The sequence below is a fragment of the Tribolium madens genome, unplaced genomic scaffold (genome assembly GCF_015345945.1).
Source record: "Tribolium madens isolate multiple individuals breed KSU strain unplaced genomic scaffold, Tmad_KSU_1.1 Scaffold_96;HRSCAF=242;Tcas5.2_LG5, whole genome shotgun sequence".
Taxonomy (NCBI): Eukaryota; Metazoa; Arthropoda; class Insecta; order Coleoptera; family Tenebrionidae; genus Tribolium; species Tribolium madens.
The window spans coordinates 4,612,276-4,629,210 of NW_025401068.1; the positions used below are offsets into that span (position 1 = coordinate 4,612,276).

Here is a 16,935-nt window from a genome sequence, read left to right on the forward strand (position 1 = left end):
AGTGATTAATGACATTATTGACAGTTGGGTTGTCAGTGATGTTTGGTGCTTTTTTGTAATTTAAAAAAATAATTAGAATTCAAACATAAGAATTATACCCATTTATGAAAATACAAGTTTAACTACAATACTATTCCTGCTAATAAGACAGGTAAAGAATTGTTTTTTTTGACGTCTTTTGTCATGGTCATCTTGCTAATGAAAAACTGGAATAATAACAAGGAATTCCTCAAAAATTAGCTATCTTATCAATCAGTTGCTTCGTTGGTGTAAAAAACATAACTCTCCATATGTGATGAAGCTTTACCATTGTGTTATTAGTTGTCAAGAACACTTGTTGCAAAAACTGAAAGTGCAATCAAGACTTTTGTGATAAGTTTCCAGTGTACCCAAATCCAGTGCAGTAGGATGGATATGAGTGTTTATTTAACAGCTCCTTTACGTTTAGACAAAATATGTCGAGCATGCTTGACAGAAAAAGGAGACATGAGACCTTTGTTTGGGGCTTGTCTTGATGAAATGCTGGTTTCGTTTGCATCAATTCAGGTAAAGTTAAAAGTTTTATTTTATTACAAGTTGCCACAGTAGAAATTTGAAATTTAATCGTTGCCATTTGTCTATCAATTACCAAAAAGTCTAAAGTTACACATCTCAACTTTTTGTAGGTGGAGGAAGATGACGGCTTACCTAATCTAATGTGTGTGCAATGTGTCCTCCAGTGCAGCAGAGCATACACTTTTAAACAACAATGTGAAAAATCGGATAATATTTTACGTCAGTTTATTAGTGCAGAATTTCAGGTGAGAAATTTTTCAAATTGGCATTCAACATATTTTTGTCGTTTCAGCAACAGTTAGCAGAAACACTCCAAGAACAACAAACTAAGGAGGAATTACAAGAACAATTGCAATTTCCCGATAATATAGCCAATGTTGTTATTGAAGAAGGAATAACAGCCGAATTTGTAACTTATAATGAAAACGATGGTGGGGTTGTGGATGTGAGTTGTGATATGATTCTTATATTCAGTATAATAATATTGTATTTAAAGGTAAAACCAGATTTGTATTCAGTGGAACCAACACCAGAAGAGGTTGTTGGTATAGAGATTAAGAATGACACTGAAGCGCACCAGAAGTTAAAATATAGGTGTACTAAATGCGATGAAACGTTCGCTCTAAAGGTGGATTTGAAGGTATATTGTTATTTAAATTAATAAACAAATTAATGAATTTAATTAAAAAGAGGTTTAGCATATTCGTATCTTAATTGATTTTTTAAAATAATTTATATTGTTACAGGTCCATATGATGACCCATCCAAAGGACCTCGATCACATATGTCACGTTTGTAACAAAGGCTTTCCGGAAGCCCGAATTTTAAAACGTCATCTGAAAATTCATCTGGACAAAAAACCTCACCAGTGCGACCAATGCAACATGTCTTTTGCAGAAAGCTCAAATCTAAGCAAACACAAAAAGAAACACACTGGTGAGCTTCGCAACATCACCGGAAAACCTCACCTCTGTTCTGTCTGTGGGAGAGCCTTCAAATGGGCTTCCAGTCTCTCTAAACACATGAAATATCACACGGGACATAAGCTGTTATCCTGCGATTTTTGCGGCAAACAATATGTGGAGGTAAGGGGGTGAGAATCGTAAAAAAAGTTTTTTTGGAAGTGTTTTATTAGGCACGCAGCTTGAGGATTCACATACGATCTCATACCGGGGAACGCCCTTACACTTGCAAAGTGTGTCAAAAAACGTTCACTCAAGTTTGCAATTTGGAAAAACACTTACGGGTTCATACGGGTGAAAAGCCGTTTTTGTGCCCGATTTGTGGTAAAGGGTAAGTCACATAATTTTTTCATAGACTACTTTTCACAGTAGTAGAAAAAATAATGTATTTATCTTTGAATGAATTTTACCACTCGCTGCGCTTGTTGTATTGTTGATTTTCGTTTCAGATTTACTCAATCTGGCTATGTGGGCATCCACATGCGGACCCACACAGGTGCTCGTCCTTACGTTTGCCAAACTTGCGGGAAAGCCTTCGCCGGCTCTAACACCCTTACAATTCATCAACGGATTCACACCGGGGAAAAACCGTACTCGTGTAATATGTGTGGTAAAGCGTTCAGTCGCCATGAAACGTTGATAATTCATACGCGCTCTCACACCGGTCACAAACCTCACGTTTGCAGTATTTGTAAGAAAGGGTTTACGTCTTCTGGACATTTGTCAGGGCATATGAGGACGCATACTGGAGAGAAACCGCATATTTGCAATCTCTGCGGAAAGAAGTTGGGGTTTGGATGCGTACTAGTAACAAAATTGACTCGTTTTGTTTTAGATTTGCTGGATCCAGTAGCTTGAAAGTTCACATGAAAACACACTCTGTTGAAAAGCCATTCATTTGTAAACTGTGTGGGAAAGGATTCACACAATCGGTTCTGTTTCAGCAGCATTTAGCAACGCATACGAATGTCGATGATAAAAGTGAAATCACCAAAATTGAAACTGTGCAAGTTAGAGATTTAATGTAACAAGTTTCGTAAACAATAAAAACGATAATTTTAATTGATTGTGTGTTGTTTCTCTAAACCCTTAGCGGCAAACTTTTTATACCAATTGAAACATTTTTAAAATACGCTTGGAAGGAGGTAGGGATAAATTGTCTTTTATTATTATAGAATGGCACGCTTAACATTTTTATTCCGTTCATGGGTTTATACAATGGTTTTAATACATACCTTACTTTCGCTAAGAACACATTTAACAATTTTTCTATTTTATTACTACTCTATCTATTTTACATAAAAACACATTAAGAATAATACATTTTTTGAGTATGTTAGTTAAAACAATTATTAATAAGTTATTCACTGGTCACGTTTTTCAGTTTTTCTTTGGTATTTTTCGAAATGCTTCGCGCTGTTAAACTATGCATTGGCTTATCCTTATGACTTGAAACCTGAAAAAGCAATAAAAAATATTACTATTGAAACACCAAATTCTACGGCAAATTTTTCGCACTTCATGACTCTTATTAGAATATGGATCCTTATTTATGCTCCCAGACACAGTTGTGTCCCCTAATTCCCCTCTTTATTGGTTTAAAAAATTTAAAGTGGTAATTTAACGTTAATTGAACTTTTTGAGGAATATAAAAAAGGTAAAACTTACATCTTTGTTCTCAAAAATTTTTCTCAAGTCCTTTACAGAGACGAATTTATTCGGTAGAGTATCCTCCAACTCCGGCTCTGTTTCAGCTTTAGTTACATTCGGACTAATTTTATTAGGTTTCTTATCCGAAGAATTTATCTTTGCAAGATTCGGAAACGAACTTGAAAATTCACCTAACCGATGAGCCACAAGTCGTTGCTCTTTAAGCATTTCGATTTCATCAACTTCATCAAGTTGATCTTCTTGAATCGACCCGTTGTCGGAAAACTCCAAACTAAAATTGTTGTTTATGTCCTCTGTGGCGTCTTGAATTGAGAAATTACTCGAACTGTTTGCATCGTTAGATTTATAATCTATTTTCGGTTTTGCAACATTAGCAACTTGCTTAGTTTCGTTACTGTCATATTCAAATGGAATTTTTTCCCGGTTCGTAAGAGCGAAATTGCGAACAGTTGGATTGGAGTATATCTGCTTTATCCACGTGTTATCCGACTTCTTAGCAGTTTTTCCAGGGAGGCTAGTATTACTTTGACTGGTTTTATCCAAAACTGGTGCGCTTTGCTCGAGCTTCTCGCTAATTTTTGGTGGTATGTCTTTGGTTTTTTCTTTGGTTTCAACTGAACTAGGCTCAGGGAACCGCACTTTGGGTTCGGTTAAAATAATTGTTTCTGATGCTGTATCTTTGACAAACTCATTTAAATCGGGAATTAAGACTTCTTTGTCGTTGAGCTTGACTTCAAACTTTTGGTTGTCGTCTGGTGCCCGAACATATACCTTCGAATTTTCAACGTCATAATAATTGATTAAACTTAAATCGGAATTATTCGTTAATTGGGAAATGCTATCGGCGTTCAGGTCATTGTCTGAGGTTGCAGGGATGGCTCTAAATAATTCGTAGGAATTATTATTATTTTCCGAATTATTTTCACTTGGCCAAATATCTTCTTCCTGCGAATAGAACATAAATGCAGACCTTTATTTTGTTCAGAGAACACAAAAACACAAAAAATAAGCAATAATACTAAATAAAAAGCTTTGAGTATTGTTAGTATTGCAATCTACAGACTATTTCTAGTACGTATTATTATCAGAAAAGCATCACACTTACCGTTGAGAGAGTACAGACATTGAGCTCGACATACCTAAATTTGTATTCAAAGTAAGCAAAGAATATTTGATGGCATATTTATTTTGACAATAACAACAATACTCAGTACTTAAAATACAAAACTAAGGAAGTTAAAAATACATGACTGACTGATACACTTCAAGAAGAATTGCTATCTTGTGGAAAGTAAAGCAAAGGATTTTTGACAAAATTTCTAGTGGAATTTTTTGGAATATACAAACTTCTTGGCAAGCTTGAATATGTATAGTTTGCTTCCAATTGGCCGATTTGGTTTGATAGACTTACCTCTTCCCTTTTTAGTTTGCCGGATGGCGAACTCGCTTGTCTAGTGTAATAATCTCGACCAAACCTATAAAAAGTAAAGTCATGTTTTGCAGTTATATTGAAAAAATTATAAATTGAAAAGTCGAGAAATGCGGAATTGACTTGCCTGTGGTTTCTAAATTTTATTCGTTCAGCTTCCAAAACGTCCACAATTTTTGCCATGACTTAAAATTATATTCGTCGTTATAATATTAAGAAGATGGTTTAGCAAAAACTATAAGAATGTGACGATAATTTCAGGTGAAATCTTATCGATTTTGTAATTATCATTTAGATAAATTGAGTTATTTGTGTGGTTTGAGAGCTTACTATAACACATTTTTCTTAAATAACAAAGATAAGGATAACAGTAATTTCGATAATAATTAATATTAATAATCAAATCTGATAATATTTCCTTATAGTTTTTTGACATTTTTCTGCACTTATTGTGTTAATTTTGCACCCAGTGCTTCACAACTATAAAAATTCAACTAAATTATGTAAAACATTTTTATTTGTTTAAAAATTTAAAATAATTATCGCTATAAGTTTTTTATTCTCTCCTTATTTATTTTGACGTTGACACTTCGAGTACACTAAATTCTGCTTAAGGATGCCAATAATATACAGGGTGATTCTTAAATAGACCGACAAAATTTTATCACAGCTTCCTAAGGATAAATGGAGACAAACTGTACCCTTTTTACGTTTATACATTTTAGGGGCAAAACCCCCTAGATCCGTGCCACTTACGGCGATTTTGAATTGTTGCAATGATCAAGTACATTTTCAACACCATAATACCATGGTTTCCACTACCTGTGCTAACACATTTAGTGGCGTACGCTTTACTTCGAAAATAACTTTAATAAATTTTATTTGGAGAACGTTTAAACAAAGAAATTAAATTAAAAACAAAGAAATTAAATACTTTTTCCAGGATGTTCTCATTTGATACTACTAAGGATAAAATTTTGTCGGTCTATTTAAGAATCACCCTGTATTCCCAACAATAATTAGATTTTTTTTGTGATTATTTTATAAAATCAGGAGATCAAAATCCATTGAGATAACAATTTTTATACCATGCGATGCAATCTGTACTTGCGATTTTTAAACAATTTTCTATTCTTTAAGAAATTTTTGGCGAAAAAATTGTCAATTTTTATTGTATTTTATTATTATATTTATTTTTTTGAGACGGAAGTTTGGCTTTAGTAATGAGAAATGTTTATAATTTTTTGTTAACGGAGATAAAAATTTGCTAAGTTTTACGAGCATTTTTACTAAAACTCCTTAGATAGTAACCAAAAATGTAGAATTTAACTTTTTAATAAGAGAGAAAACTAGACTAAAATATGATAATTTTTACTCTTATAGTTGACAAAATACTATTGTGTTGAGTATACAAAATTTTAAACTTGTAAAATTAGATTCCATTATTAATTTTTATACAGAACCGAGAAGGGTTATTCGTTCTTCACTACGTAAATAATTAAATTTTCTTACCGTAAGTTAGCTTCGCTTAGGGAAGAATATTTATCAAAGTACTGCGACTCTAAAGGTTCATCTTCAACATCTAAAAAAGTACAGATCATGTTTTAAAAAAATAATAACAGAATAAGACTTTATACTTTCATCATTTGCACCAATCTCTCTTTTTGGTATAGATCCGTAAAATTTTTTATCACTAAATTCATCTTCTCGTACTCCTGAATCAAACGAACTGTCTTCGTCGGACATCTGTGGCCACTCATTTGATTTGGCAAAAAACTGATCATCTTTCAATGTTGAATCTTCATTTTCACAATCGGAGGTAGCATCAGATAAGTCCGATGTTTCAGCCGCTTCTTTATCTCCAATCAAAACTTTGGCGTTCATTAAAGAGTTGGGCACCAACATTGGAACGGGAACTGGTGAGTTTGAGCTGTGAAATTGTCGTCGTTGGAGATACCAATTTGAGTCGCTGTTACTGAGCAAGGAATTTGTTCGGCTTAAGGGTCGGTCATCAAAGTCCAGTATTTCTGTAGACGCTTCTTCCTCGATCTGTTGTTGTATCTGTAAATCTTATTTTTTTTTGTCCTTGTCTTTATTTTATAAATAAATACTGACGGTCCACGATACGCGATCGATGTATTTCGTAGAACTTGGATTCGAATCACTGCTGGAAAGGGAGCTAAAATCCAAATCTATATCGCTGGCTTCCGTTTCCCAAGAACCATTTTTAAAAGTATATTTTTTGTTCTGTTGGTCATCGGGAATTGATGCTGTTGAGGTAGATGGCAGATCGTTTTCATGCTTGAGGATTATCTGAAATATAATTGAAAAAATTACGAATTTTTTTACTTGTAACATAGAAAATAATTACTTACTTTGTTTAAAATAGCAGTTGCGAGTAATCCCTCGTAGGTTTGTTCGCCGTCGCTAAAATCAGATGCATGATTTTCCACAAGTTTCCGAAAAGATGGTAATCGAGAAGCTTCTTCAAATATCCTTTCTATCGTGTATTTTAATTTGGTGTGGGCTGAGGACGTATTCGCTTCTGTAAACGGAGCATCTATAAAAATCGTAGAATAGAAATAGAAGCAAAAAAGGTAGATACTTGAAATAATTCACATCCTTTACAATCAAGCCAAAAATTTATAATTTTGATTTAAATTATTTTGGTAATTTATTTTGAAAAAATTCTAAGAAGGTCATAAAAGCTCGTCTGTAATAGAACAAAAAGTGTTCATAAGTTAACTAAAACTATGATAATGTACCATCAAACAACCGCTTCTTAATATTGAAAATTATAATTTTCTTCCTTTCCCGTTTCTCGTAAAAGAACGTTTTTTCCTTTTCTTTTGGTTTTGACATTTACTCATTTTTTTATAAGTGTGAAACTTATATATTATAAGGTCCTAAAATTAAGTGAAAAGTCCAAAATTATTGCATTTTTTAATTTAAAGTTAAAGTTGGATCATTGGAATTGTTCTAAAAATCCTGAAAATCTATATAATCACTCTGCTCACTACTTAATTCTAAGAAAATTATATCAAATATAAGAAAACCGTTATCAAAATGATTTTATTTGTTGAATAACATTTCACAATTGTAAGTATATTGGCACCTTTGACTAATTAAAAAAAAATAAGTAAAAAATCAATTATTTTTTTATGTTGTTGTTGGGTTAAAACAAGGAAAGGAAACACCGTGTCTACACAATAATAAATTGACGTCAAATCTACTTACCTAAAAATACCTCGACAAGGTGATAATATCCATAAACAAGTATGCATAAAATTATCCATAGAGTTAGAAGCACACTAGTCAAAATTGTGAGCATCTTGCAATTTTTTAATAAGTGAAAATGAAAATAAGAAAGGAAATGACCCCAAAATTATTACAATTGTCACTAAATCACTTAAACAACTGATAAAATCTAATCTGTAAGTAATAGAACTTGTTATCTCACTTTCCTAAAGTTTGTACTTTAATTTTAGGTTGTCAAATGATTAAAAAAATAACTTTACTAAAGAGATGTATGCGAAAATAGAACTTTGCAAATACTAACTAATGAAAGAAGCCAAAGGTAAAAATTTAGCCTTGACTGCGATGAAATAGTAAAATACGAGTAGTTATACGTCAATTACATGTTTTATCTTTTTTCTAACACGCGTTATAGTAAATAGTTACGGAGTGAGCGAAAAATCGGTTTAGGGCAAAATTGTGGAACTGTTAGATAAACATGTTTTGCACTCGTGTGACTTATACGCCGCTTATTTGTTTAAAATCACCATAAGTGAGCTATTATACCTGGAAAGTTTTATTGGTTTATACAAGATACATAATTTGGTTCTACATATTATATCAGCGTATGAGTATAATTTTAGAAGACTAATTAAAGTAATTTCACCAAAATAATTTTTGTGGGCAAAAATTCAGGATTTTTAAATGCTTGAAGTTGATGTCAAATTAAAAGCGATGCTTAATTATCACCGCATGGTCAAACAAATGTGAAATTTCAAACATCTTTAATAGGTTTTTCCAAAAGTAAAAAATAATAATTAATTCTATTTGTGTTGGAAATTTAGAATGGAAACTTTTACCTAAGGAGCTTAATATGTCTAACTACACTGGATGTGAGTAAAAAATGTGCTGAATTAAATTATAGAGTGCAGGAGAAAGTGGACACTACATGAATAAATTTATTTTGAACATCGTTAAAAGGGAAAATATTTTTTGCAAAATAGCAAATCGAAATTTTGTAAAACAAATAATTTCATTATTAATCACATTCCCCAACAAAATATGTACTACTTTTGATTTCTTTCCTTATTACATTGTTTTTTTATGTTACTCGACATACCTAATAATGGTTGATGATTTTTTTTATCATACAAAAGTGCCGATAGAAGCAATACTATTTCTAAGAAATTCTGAAAGCGCCAATGCTACTAGAGAACGCTGTACCCCTTTAATAAAAGGAGTTTTATTTTTTTTTAATTCAGTTACCTGTAATATTATTTTAACGATAAGATCATTTTATTGCTCCTTCTCAACAAAATGACGTTGTACTAGTGTTTTTTTTTGTAAAAATATAAATCAGTGAGGTATACTTACCACATATGGACGAATGTAGTGTTGAACTTAAGTTGATAATTGTGTCTTTTAATTCTTGATGATATTTCGTAAAAAGAATGTCATCTGGAGATAAATAAACGATCAGTTACAGCCAATATCAAGGCAATAAAGTAAAAAATAATAATAAAAAAAATAATGACTAGATTGAGTTTTAAATATTAATAAGAATGTCATAAAAAATATGATCTAGTATGTCAATACAAATATTTAAACTTACAGTGTTTATCTTTGTATATTCTGGAAATACTGGCATCATCTACACTCGCTCCCAACAGCGAAGATACTAGCTTTTCTATAAAATCTCTCACAAGCATTTTTTCGCGCTTTCGTTTGAGATCAAATTCATCCATATTTTCACTTCGTTTGGATACTGTAGTAACCGCAAAAACACCTTTGTTATTATTACGTAAAGGAAGAGATTGTAAAATGGTTTGTATCCAGGAAGGCCTTTTTAGGCATGCATAACACGTCCAACCCTTCCGACGACAGTCGTATTTGGAACAGCGCTGTTTGCAAACCCTTTCTTCGCATTCTACACATATCACTATTTTTATGTCTTCTGCTAAACACGAACGGAGATAGGTTCCACATACAGCACAGTGCCACAGCAACGCCGGATTACGTCTTCTGAAACAGTAATTTGAGCAAAATAATTTACATGGACAAAAATCAGGCTTTTTAAATGCTTGATCAACTTTAACAAAATAAAAAATGTAAAAAAGTAATCTCTCGACAAAATATGTTAAAAATCAAGCTTTAAAGTAATCATCTGTATACGCATTATCTTTTTCTTTAAAAATAAACAAAAACGAACCTAAATCCACCAAAATTAGAACGTTCACTAACTACAGCCACATTTTTTTGTTGACGGACACTTTCAACCGGATTCACGGTTTAAAATCCGAGTACCACTCATCCGGAAATATATGTACCATATTAGTACGTTAACTGTCAATCGCACTTTAAAAGTAGAATCAATTTATGCAAGTGATGCGTCATATAAATTCATACCAAATAGTATAAACAAAGTCATTGTACTCTTAGACAAAGTGATGTCCAGGAAGAAAGTGTTGACAACGGATTTACAAATCCATAATTCTATCTACTGTATAAAATAAGTGGCACTTACGAATAAGTCTTTTTGGAGAAAACTTCGCTTCTTTATTAGTCCATATAGTATACTTCATTTTCAAAAAATCACCGTACTATTTATTTACATATGTATATCAGTATTTTAGATATAGAGATTTTTGATGTTTTCATAATTTTTAGAAGTACTTACCTATAGGTACTTGAAAAAAATCGTAAGTTTACTTATTTCTGAAGTAATTCAAACATAAAAAATTGCGATACTTAAATCAAACAAATGAATTATTGCAAAGAGCGTTTTATTAAATTTTAATATTTTCAGTTACATGTTGGCTTTAAAGTGTTTGTTTATTGCCCTTTGTTGATTAATAACGATTAACATTAACTGTTTAGCGAACTTGACCCAGTCAGGATTGAACAAAAACCTTCAGATTAGAAATAAATAATAATTATAGATTTATTAGGTTTATAATATTATGTAATAATATATTTACACAAAAATAAAAAGTGACTAAAAAAACACTTTTCTCATGTTTGTGTAAGGGAGTATGACTATTTGGAATATATTCATTTTAGAATATTTCAATTCTTAATTGAAATCCGTGTAGTTGGGTATGTAATTTAAATTTAATTAAGTTTGCAATCAGTTACTCTTACCTTTTTGATTTGCCTCCTTGTATTAGAATATAACAAACTCCTGACAAAACACCCGCGACAACACTTACTCCAATTCCCGTTGTTACAACAATTGTAATAACATCTGATGGCATTTTTTTAATTTTTCTTTTTTTTGTAACTCTTTTAACGTACTTAACTATACAACTCAAATACGCTTCGAGATAAGAAATGTATTTACATTTTTCTACATGTAGGTAATGAAGATGATCACGAGATTTCTAATGAAATTTAACAACACCTTTTAGTGACGTAAATATCTACCTACTTTGACCTTGCGAAGATAAATACATTTTTAGAAGCGGAATTTTACTTGGGTATAACCACCTGTTAAGAAATAATGATCATCAAGAAAAGTTTTTAGTCGGCCTAGTTCTCGATGATTTATTAGAAGATATTTGTGTGAATGTTAGTGAGAATTGTTAAAACATGAAATTCAAAAGTGTTATTTTTGATCCTTTGATAAGTCGAACTTCACTTTCGTTCATCGTCATCTTAAAACAGATTATAAATTCTCCAAATCCAAAGCGAATAATTATTTTTTATTATAATTAAGTTTTTATTCTTGAGAACACTATCGAAATAATAAAATATCTCGGGTAAAAACTATTTGTCCATAAATGTATAGCCGCGAATATTATAGAAGAATTAAAAACTTATTGTTAAAAAAAAATTATTAAAGATTTTGCACCGGTTCTGGATGCCAAACGAAAGGGAAAGTAAAATAGCGAGAAAATTGAAATAAAACAAATTTGAACGAATTTGAAAATATATTAGATACATTCTAATGAAAATACATACAAAAATAGATAAAAATTACAATAGGAAGTTTATATAAATTAATATCAATGAAGTACCTACAAGGTGGGGTAGGAGATAGAAGAAAATCAATTACACCTGATTTGATAAAATCAAATTGCTTTAAGTAGCATAAAATTCAAAATTAAAAAGTCAGACATTCGTTTTTAGTAAACCATGAGCATGAACACAGACTAAAAACGAATGTTGTAAGTCCATGTCACTGAAACGATAGGTATAGTTTGTTGTCAAATGTTCGAGTTCCATGTCCGTCTTGTCCATGTCAGAATCAAACTGTAGAAATAAAGCATAAAATTATCACGATTTTCTTTTTTTATTGTCTTTGGTACAAATATCACAATCAAGTTAGGAACTTACTTTATCGAAACTCTAAGGCTTCTCTTCCACTCGCTGTCGTTTCCTATTATGCTCTTGTTTTTCTTCCGCCTTTAAAACTTTTATTCGTATCCCAGAAACTTCAGCCCCATGCAAAATCTAAAAAAAAAAAATCTCTAACAAAAAAATCTAGACACATTTAGTTACAAACCCTTATTGCATTTTCTGCGGATTCTTTACTTGCGTATTTTGCAAATCCACAATTCCGGTTATTCAACATGTAAACATCAATTAAATTTCCAAAACGTGAAAACACATCTTTCAGAACAGAAGGTGGAGGTGGGTTGGGAGTACAAACTATAAAACATCTGGAGCAACAAAAATATTATTGCACGTTTTTTCAGTTATTTAAATTAAACACCTGGAAACGGTTTCCTCATTTGCGGAAGCTAAGGGTTGAGGATCCGGCAACTTAACACTACAGTTAATTCCACTCTCTTTTGACAAAGGAATTAAGCCTAACCTTGCTTGTAAAACGTCTGAAAGAAGAAATAACAAATACAACAATAAATTACAAAAATATAACTCACCGGGTGATAGTCCAGCGGCTTGTATTAAATTCGAAGCTTGTGCAATAGTTTCAGCTATTTGAAATATATCGGAATGTTTCTGCCTATCCGAAGATGAAGATCTACTCCCCTCAAAATTTTGAATTCCTTCATGGTCCGGTTTCACTATAATACGATTCCCGGGTGGATATTCGAACCCATGAAGCTTTTCTTTTGCGTAAGCAGCCCATTGCGAATTATTATAAACAACAGAAGCGACTCCTTTGTTGGGTTTGGGCCGCCCTTCCAACCTCAAATGACAATAATCCAACCCTGGCACAATATCAAACAATTTCCACAACTGATCTTGATTGACTTGTGGGCTCACGATTGCTATTAGTTTTGTGTACCCACTCGGATTACTAACAGTAGGCAATGGTAAGGCACTCGAGTTTATTTTACTAAGAGAATTCCAAGAATTCGAAAATTTATCTTCACTTTTCATGTTGGGTTTCCGCGGCTCGGCGAAAACCGCTTTGTACTTTTTGTCACATCTTTCGAAAGCGACAGCAGCGTGAGAAAATCTACAAAAATTGGGTTGTCTTTAAGTAAAAGCAGAAACCGATCAGCTCACTTGAAGTATTTTACGTATGCGAAACCTTTGCTTTCGTGAGACTCCTTATCACGCATTATTGTAGCATAGTCGATGTCACCAAACGTTTTAAAGTAATCGTATAATTCCGAATCGGTCATGTTTTTGGGAACAACCACAAACAAGCGTAGAGTTCTCTCCTCCTCGTTTGAGTCGCGCTTTGAACCCTGATCGCGACTGAAAATTTTTTTTAATTATAATTTTTTTTATATCAATTAAAAAAAGTGATTACGTTTTATAAATATTACAATTACCTTGCAGCTATCATAACCCTGATGCTTCTATTTAAATTTCCAATACATTTTCCATTCATTGCTTCTAAAGCTCTTGCAGCTTCTGATGTCTTCGAATATTTTATATATGTAACACCTAAAAATATGAAACAAAACTCGAATTATGAATTACGACTACTAAACTAAAAACTACTAACGAATTACTAATTTGCAACAATTCATTCTAAGTTTAAAGCATTTTTTACGTTTATTATACAAGACGATAAAGAAATTGTTTATCTACGAGTGAAAAGGTTAAGTTTACGAGTGACGAAGTCACGAATGGGCTTTTTTGATCTTGATAGTCGTGTATAATATTTGGTTTTATTTTGTACTCATTTACCAGAATTTCTTGAATATAAACAGTAAGTATATAAAAATTACTTTATTTCACTAGACGATAAAAGACTATTTTATCTACTGAAATTAGTTGATAACATTGAATACAAAATAAAAATAATAAATGCACAATAGAAAAAAAAATCATAAAAATTATGCTTAGTACACAAAATGGTAAACGCGCTAAGAAAAATTATTGCTCAATAAAATAATAAATGTTTAGTAATACAATAATAAATAATATTCTTGCACAGGCGTCATATACATTGAATTAAATACGTTCCTTAAATTTTATGTTATTTTACTAATTTTGATTAAAGTTACTGAACGTTAATTAAATTAAATACTTACTTTGAATAGGTATACGACTTTTTATTGTGCACTTTTATACTGAACAAATTACAATGTTGTACATATGTACAATAAAATAGTGCGCTTCCTTTACCTATAATTTATTTTTTACTGTGCAAAATAATATATTACACTGGTCATTTCTAGTCTTTTACCGTCCAAAAATTAGTTAAATACTGATTCATCATTTTATACCGAATACCTATATTCGAATTGATTACTAGGCGCTTTATTAAGTTTTATTTGGTTTATTTGGTTCTTCTAACATTTTTTTAATGGGATAAATTAAATACCTTTGCTCTCTCCAGTTTGTCGATCTCTGACCAACCAAATCTCTTCAATATTCCCGAATTCTTCAAAAGCCTTCCGGAAGTCATCTTCACAGAGAAGTTTACTTCCAATTATAAACAATCTTGAGTTTGGAGGTTCGTCTAGATTAGAGCTTAGTGAAGATCTTCTATCAGATCTGTCGGTCATTTTTACCTAAACAGGATAACCTGTTGCACTTTTAAAGACTTGACATGTAAATTTTAAAGTACTGTTAGCAGAAAAAAGAAAAGGAACTATGGTACAATTGTCCACACATTAGCAGCAGCAGATGAGCAGCTGTTGAGAGATTTGACGTTGCCCGAGTTGCGCATTGTAGATTCTTTGGTCTAACATGACCGTTCATTGCACTTTTCCACGAATTTATGTATGCAACCAGCAAAACCCAATAACAGTTCAATGTGCGAGAACCACCAATGGAAGGACTACATAAGTTGTCCGTTACCTTATTAGTATTGACATAGGGTGATTAAGTACAAATGACTCAATTTTAACGTTTGGAACAGTTTCTTAAATTTTTTAACCCSAGCAAGTGACCGATCATAATTTTTTTAAAGCTTAGCTATTTCCACTTTTACCAATCAGTTCTATATTTTTTCTGATTCTGATATTTATTTATTTACTTATTTTATTTAATCTACGAGATTTCCCAAATCTACCAGAGTTTACCTCGATTTATCGATTTATTTATACTCGATTTATTTATACTACAATAATAAATAATAAAACAATAAAAGCCGTTTGATTTTAAATAACGAGAATCATAAGACTTGATACTGCTGTACCGGTGTTTTTTGTCACATTTTTTTATTTACTAAATGTTTTCGTTTAAATTAAAATATAATTAAAGGGCCAATTAAGAGATAACAAGCTGCTTATTTATTTTTTTAATAAATAATAAAAGATTAAATCATATTCTAATTGTAATTAAACTTAGATTTAAAAAGCAATAATTAATTCACTAAGAGCGGTAACAACTTATTAGTTCCATGTACGTAGACAGTTAATGAAGCTGGTTGTAATTTAGTAAATAGTTGAAATCGAGTTAAGCCAAGTGACAAATTCCTAACTGAAGAAAGCGATCTCTGTAATTATATTTTAAGCCCGTAGCGGCATTCGGCATGCGTCGTCGTCGTGACGCACCAGTCAATTTCCTGCACTCCTAGCTCCTGCAGTACGAGAACGCGCTGCAGGAATTGAGGCACGACTGAGACAGATCAGTTTTTTTTTTAACTTCATGTTAGTGTATACAATTTTCTAATTACATCTATCTACATTATAGCCCACAATGCAAGCAACTCGACCGCGTCGTGCCCCATGCACCCCCGTGTTATAAATTTGTGTTTATTTTTAAAAACCTTGACCCTCCGTGACCCACAATTTCTAACCTAAAAAGTCAGTCATGGACAAGTCTAAGGTAGATAATGGGTGTTGAGTGTTTTTTCGTTGTAACTTATGTATCAGATAGACGAGTCCTCCCCATTTCCATTACATTTAATAACAAACCATTGTTGCATTCTCAGTGTTTTGGCATGTATTTTTTAATATAATAAATTTCATGTTTGCTGTTTGTTGCATTTTGTTTCATGATTTAGATGTTTAGTCGTTGTTTTTTTGCATTTTTTCCCTGACGTCAAAATAGCACCTCTAGGTGTTCCTCAATATGTAATTTTTTTAGCTTTAGTTTAGTTTCTGTATGTCGAAAAGAAAAGTTCAAGACTACCAAAGCTCGTGATGTCGTCGAAGCTTTCGTAATACCTACTTTATTGTCTCTAAAAATTTTATGGCAATAATCGATAAGAGTTTTATATTAGACCTTTTTCTAACAAGTATTATTTTATTCGGTGCTCTTTAAAAAGTTAACACTAATTTGAAATTAATTAATAAACAACTTGAATCTAATAATATTTTGTTAATACCATTTTAATAATAATAATAATCCTATGGCAGGAAATAACTTCTTTGAACACAGGGTGTCTCAATTAAGAAATTCAGGACAATTTCAATAACAATTTAAAAAAAATATTGCTTTAGAAATACAGTATTTATTTAAGTTTGCATATAGTATCCCAGATTAAATAATTGTGAAGTATAAAAAAATTGCATTTATGGATCTCGAGAATTCCTACATGGTATTTGTAAATAAAAATATTTTCGAATAATAGCCGAATTATCTTGTAATGAAGAAATCGTGATTTTGTATGATGAAACGTGGTTTCAAAATCCATTTTTTCCTTTTTTAAGTTAAATTTCTGATATTTCATCTCTCTGTCTTTTTTGTAATCAACAACTTTTATTATTT

General features: G+C 31.6%; 3 protein-coding genes across 6 annotated transcripts; 1 reads left to right on the forward strand and 2 right to left on the reverse strand.

Annotated features, from left to right (window-relative positions):
* Positions 1–15: 15 nt before the first annotated feature.
* LOC123012817 (zinc finger protein OZF-like) lies at positions 16–2,584 on the forward strand. The gene is made up of 8 exons (XM_044410969.1): positions 16–546; positions 666–800; positions 848–1,000; positions 1,052–1,195; positions 1,302–1,640; positions 1,691–1,848; positions 1,967–2,302; positions 2,353–2,584. Exons 1-8 carry the CDS (start codon positions 409–411, stop codon positions 2,543–2,545), a joined length of 1,596 nt encoding a protein of 531 aa, XP_044266904.1. The 5' UTR covers positions 16–408; the 3' UTR covers positions 2,546–2,584.
* Positions 2,585–2,701: 117 nt separating this feature from the next.
* On the reverse strand, positions 2,702–11,262 carry LOC123013208. 3 transcript variants are annotated; one of them, XM_044411606.1, is made up of 10 exons: positions 10,993–11,262; positions 9,464–9,873; positions 9,226–9,309; positions 6,993–7,162; positions 6,733–6,930; positions 6,255–6,678; positions 6,130–6,199; positions 4,600–4,663; positions 3,186–4,133; positions 2,702–2,973 (listed from the first exon to the last, which is right to left on the reverse strand). In XM_044411606.1, the coding sequence occupies exons 1-10, from the start codon at positions 11,103–11,105 to the stop codon at positions 2,878–2,880; spliced, it is 2,577 nt and encodes an 858-aa protein (XP_044267541.1). In that variant the 5' UTR covers positions 11,106–11,262; the 3' UTR covers positions 2,702–2,877. The 3 variants fall into 3 exon arrangements, with proteins under 3 accessions (XP_044267541.1, XP_044267540.1, XP_044267542.1); XM_044411605.1 differs by having other exon boundaries at positions 6,993–7,177; XM_044411607.1 differs by lacking the exons at positions 9,226–9,309; positions 9,464–9,873; positions 10,993–11,262 and adding an exon at positions 7,855–8,186 and having other exon boundaries at positions 6,993–7,177.
* A 503-nt stretch (positions 11,263–11,765) lies between these two features.
* Positions 11,766–14,956, reverse strand: LOC123013209 (RNA-binding protein 45). Of its 2 annotated transcripts, XM_044411610.1 has the most exons (9): positions 14,790–14,948; positions 14,600–14,737; positions 13,599–13,713; positions 13,327–13,521; positions 12,735–13,276; positions 12,566–12,683; positions 12,356–12,512; positions 12,187–12,303; positions 11,766–12,102 (listed from the first exon to the last, which is right to left on the reverse strand). In XM_044411610.1, the coding sequence occupies exons 3-8, from the start codon at positions 13,655–13,657 to the stop codon at positions 12,199–12,201; spliced, it is 1,176 nt and encodes a 391-aa protein (XP_044267545.1). In that variant the 5' UTR covers positions 13,658–13,713; positions 14,600–14,737; positions 14,790–14,948; the 3' UTR covers positions 11,766–12,102; positions 12,187–12,198. The 2 variants fall into 2 exon arrangements, with proteins under 2 accessions (XP_044267545.1, XP_044267544.1); XM_044411609.1 differs by having other exon boundaries at positions 14,600–14,956.
* Positions 14,957–16,935: the final 1,979 nt, after the last annotated feature.